At 33.3% G+C, this 16630-nt stretch overlaps 1 protein-coding gene across 1 annotated transcript; it reads right to left on the reverse strand.

The window, feature by feature from the left end:
• Positions 1-3440: 3440 nt before the first annotated feature.
• LOC108325163 (mitochondrial import receptor subunit TOM9-2-like) lies at positions 3441-4147 on the reverse strand. The gene has a single exon (XM_017558183.2). It carries the CDS (start codon positions 4059-4061, stop codon positions 3765-3767), a length of 297 nt encoding a protein of 98 aa, XP_017413672.1. The 5' UTR covers positions 4062-4147; the 3' UTR covers positions 3441-3764.
• Between the last annotated feature and the right edge of the window lie 12483 nt (positions 4148-16630).

Consider the following 16630-nt stretch of genomic DNA (forward strand, 5'->3'; position numbering starts at 1 on the left):
ACCCTAATTTTAAAATCTTTCAGAAAAATCCCAATTTTAAAAATGTTTCTTTTAGAAATGTCACGTACAAGTGTTTCATTAATAAAAAAACCACGTATAATGGTCTCTACAAGCCACGTCTCATAAAATGTCCACGTCAACCTCACAGGTCATAAAAAACTTAACCTCATTAAGTTGATTTAACGACAATGACTCAATTGAGTCAATTTTTCAATATAAAAGACGAAATCTATAAGACGGAGATCTAACTGAGAAAACCCCACAATAATAAAGACTTTCGAAAGTGTTTAACCAATATTAAAAGTTAAAAAACTCGAAACCACGAAGATTTATAAAGGTACTTCATTTTTGTATTAAAAAATATTGATTTTGGAAATCACTTAATAAGCTACTCTTATTAAATAATTTATTTATTTTAAACCAAAAAGAAATAAAAAATCAGAAAAAGTAAACAAATAGATCCTTGTTGGGTAATTACAAATTACATTAGGTGAGAGAAGAGGCTATGATTTTAGTACCTTGTTGAATTATTACATTACATGCATCTCCATCCCCAAAATGAAATACAAAGAGGCAAAATAATTAATATAAAAATTACGCTGTCTAATTATAATATTTAAAACTATACAACAATTTGAAAAACATACTTTTATAGATATTATTGTAAATAAAAGAAAGTAATATTTTGTATTATAAAGAAAAAAAAAAGGAAAGAGGACAAAACAGTGGGTGTGAACTATATAAATTTATTAGGGTGTCATCAAGATATTTGTAATTCATATATCAAAAGAAAACATTCATGTACACATGTGTAATATATTAATTCTAAAATAAATGCGTATGTTTTTAATAAGCATTATTTGTTTCATGGTGTTTAAGTACATGCTAGATTTATAATGGCCTTCTTTGGAAATAATAAAATACGTTGAACATGTCGAGCAACCATCAATTGTCAAATATGTTTTTAATAAAAACATTATTAAATTTTAATTTTTTATAAAAATTACCATCAAATAATAATAACTACATAGATCAAAAAGACTATTTTTTAGATATTGGTTAACATTAACTACTACATATTTTACCTAGAAATGATTTTATTAGAAAAACTTATATATATGACACCCAAAAAATATTAAAAAAAATAAACCAAACATTATCAAGCGAAAAATCATTTATATCAATGTCAATTAAAAAAGTTCTAACATGTCAATTTATAAATTGTCATGCATCTAGAGAAAAAAGAATTCTTTTCCAATATTAATCAAGAAAACTTCAATTAACATTAATTACAAAACTTTAACATTATTGAGAAGTAACAGTAACTTTTGAAAAAAAGAAGAGAAAAAACTTAGCAATATCAAGGTATAAATATTTATAATTTATTTTAATCTACATAATTTCATCAACATTAATAAAACTTTACTTGAAATAATGAGTCTCTAACCAGAGATGAGATGATCACACCTCAATTAAAGATATTCACATCGAAATTGAATAAAAAAATATTAAAAAAACATAAATTCAATATATGAAAAAAATGTGAAATGAATTTTATTTCTAAATAGAATGTAAAAATTTATAATTTTAAGTAATCAAATTTCACTTTTAAATTTAATCAATTTTATTTTTCTTTAATTTCTCTTTCCAAACACTATATTTTATTTTATTTATACAAATAATTACTTTTCTAAAAATTCTTATCCAAATTAAGATAGAGTTAGCTTATTATGATTACCGTAAGATTTCCAATAGAAAGTAATACAATTTCTATCCAATATTATACTATTATACTCACGTATATTCGTTACCTACAAAAAAAAACTAATAATTTAATATATATTTTATTAAATTAAATTTAAAATAAATTAATTTATATTTTATTAAATTAAATTTAAATTTTAGTTTATATTTTATTTTATTTATATTAAAATTTATATATTATTTTATATTTTTATTTAAATTTTATTTTTTAAAAATATATAAAATACTTTTTTTAATATTTTTATGTATCCACAAATTTTAAAATATCCAAAAATTTTTTTAAATGAGTATCTAACGGATTAAAGTAGGACCTGTTACCACCCCTAATCCTAATTCTTCACTTCACTGGCATCGTCTCAACCAGATGTCTTCATTCCAGTAGTTATACACATGTAGTTTTAAAATTCACTACTTTTTTTATTTTTTATTTTCAAAATTATATTTTCGAGAGTGGGAGAGAAATCGCGATTGTAAGAAAAAGATGCAAACAAACAGACATAGTGCACTAGTGCTGATAAACTGATAAATTTCAGTTAATGCCTCCATTATATGAGATGTGAATTAAGGTTAGTCTTTTAGAGAACAGCAAAACCATATTCTGTGATATACTCCAATCGTGGCGAGAGGGTGCAAAAGGTTTCCTCTCCACCATTTTCTCATATTCCAAAACATATATGAACTAACATAGTGAACAAGAATATAAAAATTTATCAATCAATGCACCATAAGCGTCTGCTCGTTGGCACTTAGAGGTGCTAGTCACAACCAACTGGACCATCAGAATGCATCAACCAAACTGTGTGCTACAGATCTTGTGGACAAGATCTTCCAGATAACAAAAACGCAATGGGTTTGGGTAGCACCGAGCCTACAGAGAGGAATGAAGTGACAGAACAGTTGACGATGGCATAACTTCTTTGAATCAGATGAAGCAGTTTAAACTTTGACAGGACATTATGAATGAAACTCGAATTAGGATTATATCAAAAAATACAAAATACTAAGAGGGTGTTTAGATAGATACAAAGCCAGAAATGCTTTTGAAAACAAAAAACTTCTCTACTAGAAAAAGCTCTGTATTTCCAATGGAGATGCTTTCAGATGCACTTTTAGCTTGTGTTCAACCAGACCATAAAATCAGAACCATCCCATCCAAGAAAAGGTAGAACCACCTTGTCTGAGAATAAGCCAAGGTTACTTAAAGCTAAATCCAAAACTAGGGTGTTTCTACATGCTGGGTTCGAATGAACTCACCAAGAAGCTAAGAAGCCACCAAAGACTATACCATTTTCAGGCACAGGCACAAAGTGGGTCAAATTAAACAATAAGCATTCAGTAATTATAGTATTGACCATCGGTTTCCAAATGATCATAACTTCAAGTTATTGATTTGACTCAACCCCACCCTTTGTTTTTATTTTTGTGTCTAGTGAAAGAATTTAACCGTGCCCAACAATCAACAGAATAATTCGGGCTCCTCATGCATTCGAGCACCTTCCCTTTCCATAGTAATCCCCAACGTGAAGAATTTGAAGCCAAAACTACTTTTAAAGTTGAAAAAAAGTATGATAACAAGCACAACCATCATAAGCTAAAGAAACGTTTTTCAAAAACAATACTCAAAGAAAATATAAGAACAGTAACTAAGTTTGATCTGCAATACGAAACTAGTCTAAGACTAAACCTATGAAATGCGATCACTCTATTCAGCATAGGAGGCCCTTCTCAAGTTCATCACAGAAAAAATAAAGCATCTCAATGCATAGTGAGACATAATCATTCTATTAAAAACAGCAGGTAAATCACAATCGGCGACCGCGTTGTAACAACTAATGACAGTATCAACAGTAAAAATACACAAAAACTTCTCACAGAAAGTGTTCCTTTTTATCAAAATCTAGAAAGGTAAAATTATTGGAAGCGGAAACCCTAGAAGCAGGCAGAAGCGCATGCAGCGAGTGGTTTGAAATGGAAGGAACGGATCTGAGAAAACCTCGTATTTATTTGGGGGCAGGGGTGCCAAGGAGGCTGGCCTGTTGGAGCTCGAGGTCGTTGAGCTGCTGCTCGCGGTCCATCTCCACAATGAGAGGGACGACGAGGACGAGGAAGGTGGTGCCGGCGATCCAGGCCGCCTTGCCGGTGCTTTGGAGGAGCTTCTTCGCCACAAAGGCAGCGTCGCCGGCAGCCTCCCTACCACGGACGACAATGGAGGAGCGCGAGATCTTGGCCAGTACGGAGTTGGAATCGCTGGGCCTGGCAGGAAGCGATACTCCACCTCTTTTGCCTTGGGACGCCATGTAAAAGGGAAATGAAGGAATTAGGGTTTGCAAATTTGTTCTCACTCCCTAATTCTGAAGCACTCCTTGTCACTACAATTTCTTTTTCTTATACCCTTGATATACCCTGTTACGTAGATGGCGAAAAAATCCGGGAACAATATCCGCTTCAGGTCCGGTACCAACCCGAAAAAAATAAAATAAAAAATTAATTTATGTATTTTTTATTAAATTTAATTAAAAATAAAATAAAAAAATATTTTATTAGATTAAATTTAATTAAAATTAAAATTAAAATTATATTTAATTTAATTTTATATTATATATATATATATATATATATATATATATATATATATATATTTTAATTTTATTTTAAAAATATATAAAATAATTTTTTTTGTGAGTATCCATCCAGTTTTTAAAACATCTGTGGATATTTTTTAAATGGTATCTGTGTAAGTAGTGAATCGGACAATAGATACAGTTTTATCTAACCAATCAAATTATACATAAATACCATCCGTATTCGACCTGACCCATTATCTCTCATACTTATGTCTATATATATCACGACTGTTCTGAAATATCTATATATACTATTTAAATTTATTTTAATTTTTTCTATAACACTGAATCCTATTTTTTGTTGTTATAATAAAATATATATTCAATAAAAATAATTTTAATGACAAATGATCTTTTATTTTAATTGAGAGAAAATGTATATCAATAAATAATTTAAAAGGATAATGTTTAAATATAATATAAAATATAGTCAAATTTATAGCAACAATTTCAGCTTTTTATAATACTTATGAATTAACTAAATAAATTTTATGGGACAAAAGTAATGTATTTTTATACTAAATAAGACTTAAAGGCTTTGCAACCACTATTAATCCTATGATTTGTAAGAATAGTCACTTTAAATAAATAAAAAACATACAAAATATAATATATATATATATATATATATATATATATATATAAATAAATAAATGTAAAGAAGTTGTAATTCTTTAAACACATGAACATCACACATTAAATAAATAAAATATAATTATTTGCACAACGTTGTTGTCAGTAGAGTCATCAAACACATGTGTTTTATAAATTATTTCCAAAATTTAATTCGTCTAACATTTTACAGGACTGAGTAAAATTTTGATAGTTTGTTCTAAAAATGATATCGAGAAACATTTATCGTCACCAATCCCAGAATTACTTCAAGCTAAGCACGCTTAACCAAATGCATTTACTTTTCGGTAGCCTAGCCCATAAGAACTCCATAGTTAAGCGTGTGAAATTTTTTCATTACTTCTTCAATTTCTTCAAATTAATCCTCTCGTAACTACCACATATATATTTAGTATCACCTCATCTCATCAAATATTTTTTGTTTGTTTATAATCGTACCAATTAACTAAATCATCAAAATATTAAAAATTTAAAAATTAAAACAATAAAAAGCTAGTAATTTATATAAATAAGACATGTTATGCGAATCAACGAAGATTTGCTTAGTCAAAATCTCATCAAATAAAAATCTGCATTAATATAGTTCAATCATTGTTAGACTATTTTTATTAATTAGATTTATATAAATTGATTGAATAAACTTCATCAACAATTAACTAAATATTTTCTTATGTAAATTAGTAAAAAGAGTTATACAAATATCAACAAACCTAAAACTTAATATTTGATAAAGAAAATATTAGAATGAAATTTTATGATTTTGAGTAAGTGTTTAATGTAAAACAAATATAAAATATAAAAAAGATGTGTCTAAAAGACAATGAACCTATTATGAAGAAAATTATAAATGATTCTTCTCACAAATGCTAAAATAATTGATGAAGATAAAAAATAAGTACAAACATTAAACTAAATTAATGTAAATCTAAAGAATATTCTTGAAACTTAATTTTGTGATCTAGAATATATCTTTACCATTTGTCACTAAAAAGATTCACGCTAAATACAAGTTGTACTCAAATATATTTTTGAAATTTAGCTAAAGTTGTTTTTGTCTACCAATTATCTTAATAGATACATTTCAACTTTGGTTATCTTAATACAATTACTTGGATATATTTCATCTTCATTTTTCATGAGAAGTTCACACATGCCATGAAAATAAGTACAACCAACTATTAAGGATGTTGCATGAAGAAGAAAAGTAATTTGTGTTGTATGAAGTATAGTTAATATTTCTTAACTATCAAACACTTCTTTCATACTTAGTTACTGTCGCAACCGGAAAAAATCGCGACGGGACGACGATCCGAAAAATAAAACGGATTTTAAAAAAAAGAGATTTGGAGTCGCCACCATAGTTTATTCTGGAAAACTACAGAAAAACCATAAAATGATAAGGCATGGTCAATTAGAACCAGATTCTTGGTTCGGGAGTCGGTTACGTGTAGGGAAGGTATTAGCACTCTACAACGCCTGCCCTAAGGCAGTACCTTTAACTAAATGCGCGAATGTGGATGTGGTTTCCAAAGTGTTTGACTTCCCCTTAAAACGCTAAAGAAAACAAACAATATTTTTTTTTATTACTTTTTGGGCCCGACAAGGATTGACCTTGCTCCTACGTATTCTCATTCAGAATGAGAAATCAGGGTTCCGTAGTTCATTTTAGAAACTGTTTGAGAAATTTGTTTGAAGAAATTGATTTTGGATTTTTGGGAAGTGAACCTGACAAGGACTGGCCTTGCTCCTACGTATCTCCACTTTTGATGGAGAATCAAGGATCACGTAGTTCTGGCTAGCAATATTGATTGTTGTTTGAAAATGTGGATGTTTTTAGTTTTTGAAGATTTTTATATTTTTTGGTATTTTTTGATGTAATATTTAGATTTTTTTTTGCGTAATGAGCACTAGGCTGATGCGTACGATCGCACGAGCACTCACACGACTTTTTCTTTGTTTTTTATTGTTTTGCATAATGAGTACTAGGCTGATGCGTACGATCGCACGAGCACTCACACGACTTTTTTATTATTTTTTATTGTTTTGCGTAATGAGTACTAGGCTGATGCGTACGATCGCACGAGCACTCATACGGCTTTTTTTTGTTTTTTTTATATTTTGGGTTACGAGTACTAGGCTGATGCGTACGATCGCACGAGTACTCATACCGATATTTATTATTACATGTTTTTTAAAGTTTTATATTTTTTTATTTTTTTATTAAGAAAGAGAGGTGAGTTGAAATATCTATGACGTAAAAATATCAAAAAGCATAGGATAAAATTGTGGTAGAAAATAGGATAAATTTATAAACTAAAAAATGTTCAAAATGAATATAAGTAGAATGAAAAGAAAATGTGTACCTTGTTAAAGATTTGAAAGATGAAGTAAGACTTTGCTTGTAATAAATTGTGAGAAGAGGTTGATTGATGGTGAAGAAGATGAATTTGTAGTAGAAATGTGGTATGGGATTTACTATGTATAGAGTAAAATGTGAGAGAAAAATGAAGTAGAGTTTTGGGATGGAATGAAGAGATTTTGAGAGAGAAGAGATGGATATTATGTAATTTTTTTGTGTGTGTGAAGTGAAGAGAATGTAGGTATTTATAGAGTTAAGGATGAAGAAAGTTGATGAATAAAAATAATATAATAAGTTGGTGGAAAATTTAGATGAAATAAAATATAATAAAAAAGATGAATAGAAAAAGTTAATGTGGAAAATAAGTGAAAGAAATAATATAAAAAGTTTGTGGAAAAATTAGGTGAAATAAAATATAGTGAATAGTAAAAGTTAATGTGGAAAATAAGTGAAAGAAATAATATAAAAAGTTGGTGGAGAAATTAGGTGTGGAAATTAAGTGAAAGAAATAATATAAAAAGGTGGTGGAGAAATTAGGTATGGAAATTAAGTGAAAGAAATAATATAAAAAGTTGGTGGAGAAAGTAGGTAAAATAAAATATAGTGAATAGTAAAAGTTAATGTGGAAAATAAGTGAAAGAAATAATATAAAAAGTTGGTGGAGAAATTAGGTGTGGAAATTAAGTGGAAGAAATAATATAAAAAGTTGGTGGAAAATTGGGTGAAATAAAATATAGTGAATAATAAAAGTTAATGTGGAAAATAAGTGAAAGAAATAATATAAAAAGTGGGTGGAAAAATAAGGTGGAGAAAAATGGATAATAAAAAATGTTGATGGAGAAGATATAATTAAAAAAATGTAAGTGGAATAATTAGAAAAGTTGATATATAAAATTAATATGGAAATGATGTGGAAAAAGTAAATGAAAAAGGTAGATGATGTGGAGGGTGAGGTGGATGGTGATGTGGAGAATGGGGTGTGATAAGAAAAGATGGGTGGTGAGGAAGTAAAAAAAGTGAGATTATTTTGGGCCATTGGATTAAGTGTTTAAAAGAAAATTTAGGGGTGTAAAAAGTAAAATAAATAGTTTTTTCATTTTGGTTTATTTTTGATTATTTTTTTATTATTATTTTTTTTTGTGATAAATTATATTTATCCGGACGAAATTGGGTGTTGACAGCTGCCCCTCTTTACTTAGATATTACTGGATAATATGAAAATTTGATATTTTTGTATTATCGAAGTAAAAGCTAAGTAAAGAAAGAAACACTAATTTCGTCTGGATTTCAAAATGGACAATGAACAACAGGAAAGTGAATGAGGTGTCATAACCTCGTGGAGGGTGTCGTAACTCTATGGAAGTGAATGAGGTGTCATAACCTCGTGGAGGGTGATCGTAACCCTGTAGAAGTGAATGAGGTGTCATAACCTCGTGGAGGGTGTCGTAACCCTGTGGAAGTGAATGAGGTGTCATAACCTCGTGGAGGGTGTCGTAACCCTATGGAAGTGAATGAGGTGTCATAACCTCGTGGAGGGTGTCGTAACCCTATGGAAGTGAATGAGGTGTCGTAACCCTATGGAAGTAAATGAGGTGTCGTAACCTCGTGGAGGGTGATCGTAACCCTGTAGAAGAGTGAATGAGGTGTCGTAACCTCGTGGAGGGTGTCGTAACCCTGTGGAAGTGAATGAGGTGTCGTAACCTCGTGGAGGGTGATCGTAACCCTGTAGAAGTGAATGAGGTGTCGTAACCTCGTGGAGGGTGTCGTAACCCTGTGGAAGTGAATGAGGTGTCGTAACCTCGTGGAGGGTGATCGTAACCCTGTAGAAGTGAATGAGGTGTAATAACCTCGTGGAGGGTGTACCAACCCTATGGATGAAGTTGATGAGGTGTAGAAACCTCGTGGAGGGTGTACCAACCCTATGGAAGTGAATGAGGTGTAATAACCTCGTGGAGGGTGTACCAACCCTATGGATGAAGTTGATGAGGTGTAGAAACCTCGTGGAGGGTGTACCAACCCTATGGAAGTGAATGAGGTGTAATAACCTCGTGGAGGGTGTACCAACCCTATGGATGAAGTTGATGAGGTGTAGAAACCTCGTGGAGGGTGTACCAACCCTATGGAAGTGAATGAGGTGTACAAACCTCGTGGAGGGTGTACCAACCCTATGGATGAATTTGATGAGGTGTAGAAACCTCGTGGAGGGTGTACCAACCCTATGGATAAGTGAATGAGGTGTACAAACCTCGTGGAGGGTGTACCAACCCTATGGATGAAGTTGATGAGGTGTAGAAACCTCGTGGAGGGTGTACCAACCCTATGGAAGTGAATGATTTGAGTTTGATTGTTGTGCTCGACCATTGTCTTACAGAGGGCCGAGACATCAATGACAGAAAGTAAAATTTTTTTGATTGTTTTGAATTTGAAATTTTTGAATTTTGTTGAAATTTTGAGATGTTGAAAATTTTTTTATTTTGATTTTTTTTTATTTTGATTTGATTTTTTTTTTATATTTTATTTCTTGAGATAGAAATGAGTGTCCATATATTTTTTTTTGTAAATGAGAAACATGGTTGATGTAAATTTGGAAATTGTAGGAGAAAGATTTTATGCATGTTGATTTTTTTTGTCTTTTTGAAAGGAAGAAGATTTGATAAATATTTAATTTTGAAATTGGAGGAGAAAACTTTGATGCAATTTGATTTTTTTGTCTTTTTGAAGGAAGAAGATTTGATGAACATTCATGAAAATGTGTACATGATGTTGACTCTTGATCCGTGATGGAAGATTATGAAACTATGACACTTTTTACTGAGTCAAGTTGTTTTTCTTTGAAATCATCAAATTTATGACGATTTAAATTTTCATTTTCCTTTTATGCAAAGGATGTCAAATTTTGAAGTCGAATGTTCAAAATGAAGCTTTTGTGCTGGACATTTTTGATGAAAATACCTGTGTATACATGCTTGATATGAGAGGTTGGTTAAAATGGTAAGAAAGATTTTTGGCAGGGATTAGAGGAGACTGAGGTGACTTTTTGGGCATATCATTCCTCATACAATCATCAATGAAGATGTAATATGTGAATGTCAATGTGAAATATGATATACCCAAAGGTTACCTCGGTTTGGTGTTTGGGAAAAGGAGTGTGAGAATGTCATGTGTGATTTGCAAAAAAATTGCCCCAATTTTGGTGGTAACTAAAATCATGCGAGGCCCAACAAGGGATGCCCATGTCTTGGTGGTTATAGACTTTTGAAGTTCGGGGTGAACCAAGATCATGCGAGGCCCAACAAGGGATGCCCCAATCTTTGTATTAGCTTTGAATATTCAGATGAAAAAAATTTGAGATCTAACGCAGTTGCTCATGGGCTGGGCCTAAACATATGAGACTCACAAATTTGCCTTGGTTTTGGGTATGGGTCAATTATGCGAGGTTCAAAAAGAGGTTGCCCCCCATTTTGGGTTTACGAATGATAAGATGGACTCAAAATCATACAAAGCCCCAAAGTGTATGCCCCTGTTTTGAGGGTGGATCTATGAATTTCAGTGCGGACAAATCTGAGAGGCCCAACAAGGGATGCCCCGGTCTTGGTACGAACTTTGAATATGCAGATGAAACAAATGTGAGATTAACAAAGCTGCCCAATATTTTGAATGGGCCGGAAACACATGAAATTCATAAAGTTGCCCAAAATTGCCCCCTAGTTTGGGAATCGGGGGAAGAGTTTGAATGGGATACGGATTTGAGATGGATATGGAAATGATTGGCTTGAAAGGATTGCCCCAATTAGCTTGATTTTCCTTTGTATAATCTTGATCAATAGGGAGTTCCCTTCTTCCGAGGACAATTGTTTTCATCATCATTTTTTTTTACAACTGCATTGTTAGTCATTTTTGTCTTGTCTGAAAATTAAGCTTTATGAAAATTTAAGCAACCATTATTCAATCTGTGTGGTCTTTTATTGGGCTTGTAATGTGGCTTGGGCTGAAGGGTATTGAAAGAAATGATATAAAGGCTCAAATAAATTTTTGTGGGTTATTTGAAACAAAAGTTACCATCTGCACCTTGTATCAGTCATTCGTCAACACTGTTGACTTTCTTTGCTAATTTGCAAATTTCACTCTTTGTTTGTCATCACTTTGTGATTCTTTCTATTCTTGCTTCACTTTTGAGGAATTCTCTTCATTTGATCACTAAGTGTGTTCTTTTGCAATCTGGGTCGACTTCTACTGTGATGGTAACCCTTGTTTGGGTAAATTTTGAAAAGAAATTTCTCATTGGCTCAAATTTGGTATCAAAGGATATATTTTGTTTTTTGTTTTTGGATGAAGAAAGATGGCCGCACATCATTTCAAATTTTGATTGCTTTATTTTCAAAAGATTAATTAGGAGACAAGACTAAATGATCTCAACAAGAGTCATTCATTTTTTTTTATTTATTCATTTTTTCCTTGTTTTTGTTTTGTCCTAACAGATTTAGGAATCTCCCAAATGAAGGCCAGTGGAGGTAATGGAAAATTTGCCCCAGTGTAAAACTTTGTGTTTATTATTTGGGCTCAAGAACATGATTGGGCCAATCTCTTGGTATAGCGAGGGTTGAAAGATGATGTTTTCAAGCAATGCAAGCACAGATATCTCTTAAGAATATGTGGTTTGATCATTTGACTACAGGAGATTATGACATCCATTACACTTTTTTTTTGAAATCTCATAAAATGGATGATTTGCATCGAAAATAATTGACTCAACTTTTGCGTATTGTTTTTATGCATGAAGAAGAGTAAAATGAAATGACAATGATGATGCTAGTTGAAAAAACAGATTTTTTTTGTTTTTGTTTTTGTTTTTTTTTTTTTAAAATTGGGCTTTTGCGGACCAGCCTGGAAACTGGACCTTGCGGGCCGATATGGAAAATAGGCTTTGTGAGCCATTGGGGAAATTGGGATTTCTTGGCCAATGGAAACTGGGCCTTGTGGATCAGCATGGGAACTGGGCTTTGGAGGCCAGTATGGGAAATGGGCTTTGAGAGCTATTGTGGAAATTGAGATTTTTGGCCTTTGTGGAATCTGGGCCTTGCGGGTCGGTATGGAAACTGAGCTTTGCAAGCCAGTATGGGAAATGGGCATTCTGAGCTAATGTGGAAATTGAGATTTTTCGGCCATTGTGGAAACTGGGCTTTGCGGGTCAGCATGGAAGCTGAGCTTTGCAAGCCAGTATGGGAAATAGGCTTTGAGAGCTATTATGGAAATTAGGATTTCTCAGCCAATGTGGAATCTGGGCCTTGCGGGTCAGCATGGAAGTTGGGCTTTGCAAGCCAGTATGGGAAATGGGCTTTCTGGGCCAATGTGGAATCTGAGATTTTTCGACCAATGTGGAAACTGGGCCTTGCGGGTCAGCATGGAACTGGGCTTTTGTGGGCCATTGTAGGAACTGGGCTTTTGTGGGCCAGTGTAGGAACTGGGCTTTTTTAATTCTTATTTTTTTTTTGACAACAAATTCCAAGAAAATCATGCTGATAATTTGGAAGACTGTACTAAAACACATGTGATTTGACATTAAGAGTCAAAAAAAAAAAAAGTATTACAAAAAAGGAAAAAGAAGTAAGATTTGCTTACAATTGGTGGAAGTACGCGAGACTTTGTTATCTTGTGCTAAAATGAATGCTCTCTTAGTATTAGTTTTGCCTAGAAAAACCAAAGCTCCTTCTTAACCTAACCCTTGTAAAGCCTTGAATGTTCTTGTACTTCAAATTTATAGGTAAGTGTGTTCATTGTAAGAGAAATGAAAGGCAAAGTTCAATTATGTGATATTGTGATGTTTGAGTGAGAGACACACATCCCCATACACCTATGAGAGTGAGTGAAACAGTTTCTTTTCAGAGGAAGGGTTCCATTTTAGTTAAGAAGATACTTTTGTCATGTGTGTTGGTCCCTCATAGAACATAGTTGTTGTTTAAATTCTGTAAGTTTGTGAGTACCACCAGTGAAAGTTTCACCTCTTGTGACAAAAATCTAGTCAACATGATGAGCAAGCATGATTGAATTTTATTCTTGTTTAGTGATGAAGCATTAGAGTTGTTTGTTTGTTCAAACCAGTTCATTTGTTTGTTTTTCTGCTTGAGGACAAGCAAGATTTCAAGTTTGGGGTTGTGATAACGGTAATTTTTACCATTATCTTTGAACCAATTCTTGTACCAAATCTACCCTTTTTAAGCTTGAAACATGTTTAATCCTCCCTTTTCATCTAAGTTTGCGAATAAGTCTAGCTTAAGCGTTACATGCAAGTTTTCATCATTAATTCCTCAAATTTGTAGGCGAATTGCAAGCTGTTAGAGAAGTACTGTATTCACCAAGAATGGGAGCAAGAAAAGGATTCAAAAGCAGGATCTGATGGAGCAGGAAAGGAAGTTCACGCCTAAAAGCCCAAGAAGAAGGAAGCAGGATACAATTTCTGCGCAAGCCTCGCGCCTGGGCGCGGCCAAAAGGGCGCTTGGGCGCGACCATATGCGCGAGCTCCGCGCCCAGGCGCGACCAAGAGGGCGCCCGGGCGCGACCATCTGCGCGAGCTCCGCGCCTGGGCGCGAGAAAGAGGGCGCCCGGGCGCGACCTTCTGCGAGAGCTTCGCGCCTGGGCGCGACTGAGGAGGGGCGCCCGGGCGCGAACTCTGCTGACATGGAACCCTAGATCTATTTAAAGCATTCTGTAACTGAGGGTGGTATCTTCTTGGCGGCTGGAGCTTGGAACACCATTTTCGGACCTAAGGGAGCTGGTTTTGGGCAGTGGAAACTCTCCATCCTTCCTCCTTGGATCCCCATTCTTCCATTTTTCTCCATTGTAAGCTCAAGTTCTCCATGACTATGGAGAATTAATTTCATTTTTGTTGGGGAATGATGTAGTTACGAAACTTTCATGTAAATGCACTTGAGTTTAATGAATTTAAGCTTCCTTCAATTGATTGTGAGTGTTTAATTTCCTTCTCTTAAAGCTTGTTGTGACTTGATCAACCATAACATGAATCTAAGATTTGCTAGATATTGGAAAGTATTGTGTGGATCTTGAACTGGAATTAACACCTAAGGGAGATTGTATCTAGGAATGGAGCTTGATGCTTTAGTTGTCTTAAACCTTTAATCGTAATGCAGATGAACTTTCTAGGTTACCAAGGAATTGGGACTGAAAGAAGTGAGTCTAGGCTTTTTCTACCAAGGAATTGGGTCTAAGTATAATTGGAAGGTTGACAAACGCAATTAATTGATGAAGTAGTGATGTGCATTTGCATGATAGCGTAGTAATTACAATCATTCTCCAACATCTCATCCATATTGTTTCATTATCCATTAACCATTTTCCAATCCTTTAGCCTCTAAGACGTTCATTTTATCACATATTTTGAATTGGAATTTTATTACACTTGAATCATACCAAAATGATGAATTCTTAGTCTAAGTTAGTTAACTTATTATACGGTTTTAAGGTATTACACGAGTCTCTTGGGAAACGATATCCGGTCTTACCGGTTTTATTACTTTGAACGATTTGGTACACTTGCCAAAGAGATAACACCAGGCACATTGACCCAATGTATCAGATGACCTGAGCCGTTGAACTTGACACAAGAAGATGACAAAGAAAACATTTTTTTTTATAGTATATGGAACAAGCTAAAAGAAATTTTTTTTCATTTTTTTGTTATGAGAGGATTTCACAAGATTGAACTAAAGAAAATTTTGCAACACTACTAGACTCAATGGGCCCAACACTATTTTTTTTACAACCATGACAAGGGTGTGAATTCCTCTATTTTTATTTTTTTGCACAAATACTTGTTCACACAAATGGAAAGGGAAATTATGAATTGAAAACACAAAATCTTCATAAACATTTTTTTATTTTTTCCAGAAATTCAGATGCATTGGTTCAAGAGAAACCACATATGACAACGGGGCCTAATGGGCTCAAAAACTGTTCATCTACAAATTCAAAGAAAATGACAACTTGGAAGATTGTACTCTAAAGACATTGTTGAAAATTTGCACTTTGATACTTTTTTGAGATTTTTGGATTGACTTTTATTTTGCAAGACTACAAAGAAAACTAGGTCAAGCTTGGACCTGAACAAAAATCGAACCAAATGCAAAGCAGTCTGAGCTTAACGGGCCGGACGTACCCAAATGTGAGTGCGACACAAGGAATTGAAAATATTTTTATTTTTTTTGTTTTAAAGTGAAGTTTGACATTATGTGAAAATTATGAAACATGATGAGGGAAATATTTTTTATTTTATTTTTTATTTTTTTTGAGAATTATTCCATGAACTCGATAACAAGATAAATGCGAAACAAAATACATATGAATCAGAACATGTACATTTTTATTGCTCTAAATTTTTTACGTTTTTTCTTTAGGTACATTTATTTGCTGTATACAAAGAAAAGATGAAAAAGAAATGACAAAACGATCTTCCTTTCGTGTCTTAATTGAAGGATGGTACTTAAAGTTCTAAGACCACATACATGCACTCACCAGGATGGTTTCCTAATTCTTAAATCAAGGCCACCAGAGCTATGGCTCTTTCCACTGTCTCTCCACAACAGTCAGAGTAATCAACTAGATGTGGAGACACAAATGAAGAGAACAGACTCTAGCTGGAGTTCTCACGATAGCCAGACAGGAAGTACATCCCAGAGTGACACCGCTACACAACCCCTCTATTTCTAAGTTGCGCTCAGACCCGGGTATAGGGCCTTACTCATGATATGCATATTGTGTGGAGGGAGATTATAACGTAAAACAACAATTGCAAAAATAAACACAGATAAATAGAAACAATTATTTCAAACATAAATAAAAAGTAAAAGAAACTCATATGCAATTATTCCAAATATTAAACATAGATAAAGACAAAGGGAATAAAAACACAAAGAAAAACCACATCGAATTCGCTTATCTAATTAAATGGCCTGACTCTCTGACGTCCCCAGTGGAGTCGCCATCTGTCGCAACCGGAAAAAATCGCGACGGGACGACGATCCGAAAAATAAAACGGATTTTAAAACAAAGAGATTTGGAGTCGCCACCATAGTTTATTCTGGAAAACTACGGAAAAACCATAAAATGATAATGCATGGTCAATTAGAACCAGATTCTTGGTTCGGGAGTCGGTTATGTGTAGGGAAGGTATTAGCACTCTACAACGCCTGCCCTAAGGCAGTACCTTTAACTAAATGCGCGAATGTGGATGTGGTTT

This window comes from Vigna angularis, chromosome 3 (genome assembly GCF_016808095.1).
Source record: "Vigna angularis cultivar LongXiaoDou No.4 chromosome 3, ASM1680809v1, whole genome shotgun sequence".
In the NCBI taxonomy this organism is placed as follows: Eukaryota; Viridiplantae; Streptophyta; class Magnoliopsida; order Fabales; family Fabaceae; genus Vigna; species Vigna angularis.

Bases quoted from the DNA above. Each gene is read 5' to 3' on its own strand.
- LOC108325163 (XM_017558183.2), bottom strand. From the start codon at position 4,061: ATGGCGTCCCAAGGCAAAAGAGGTGGAGTATCGCTTCCTGCCAGGCCC.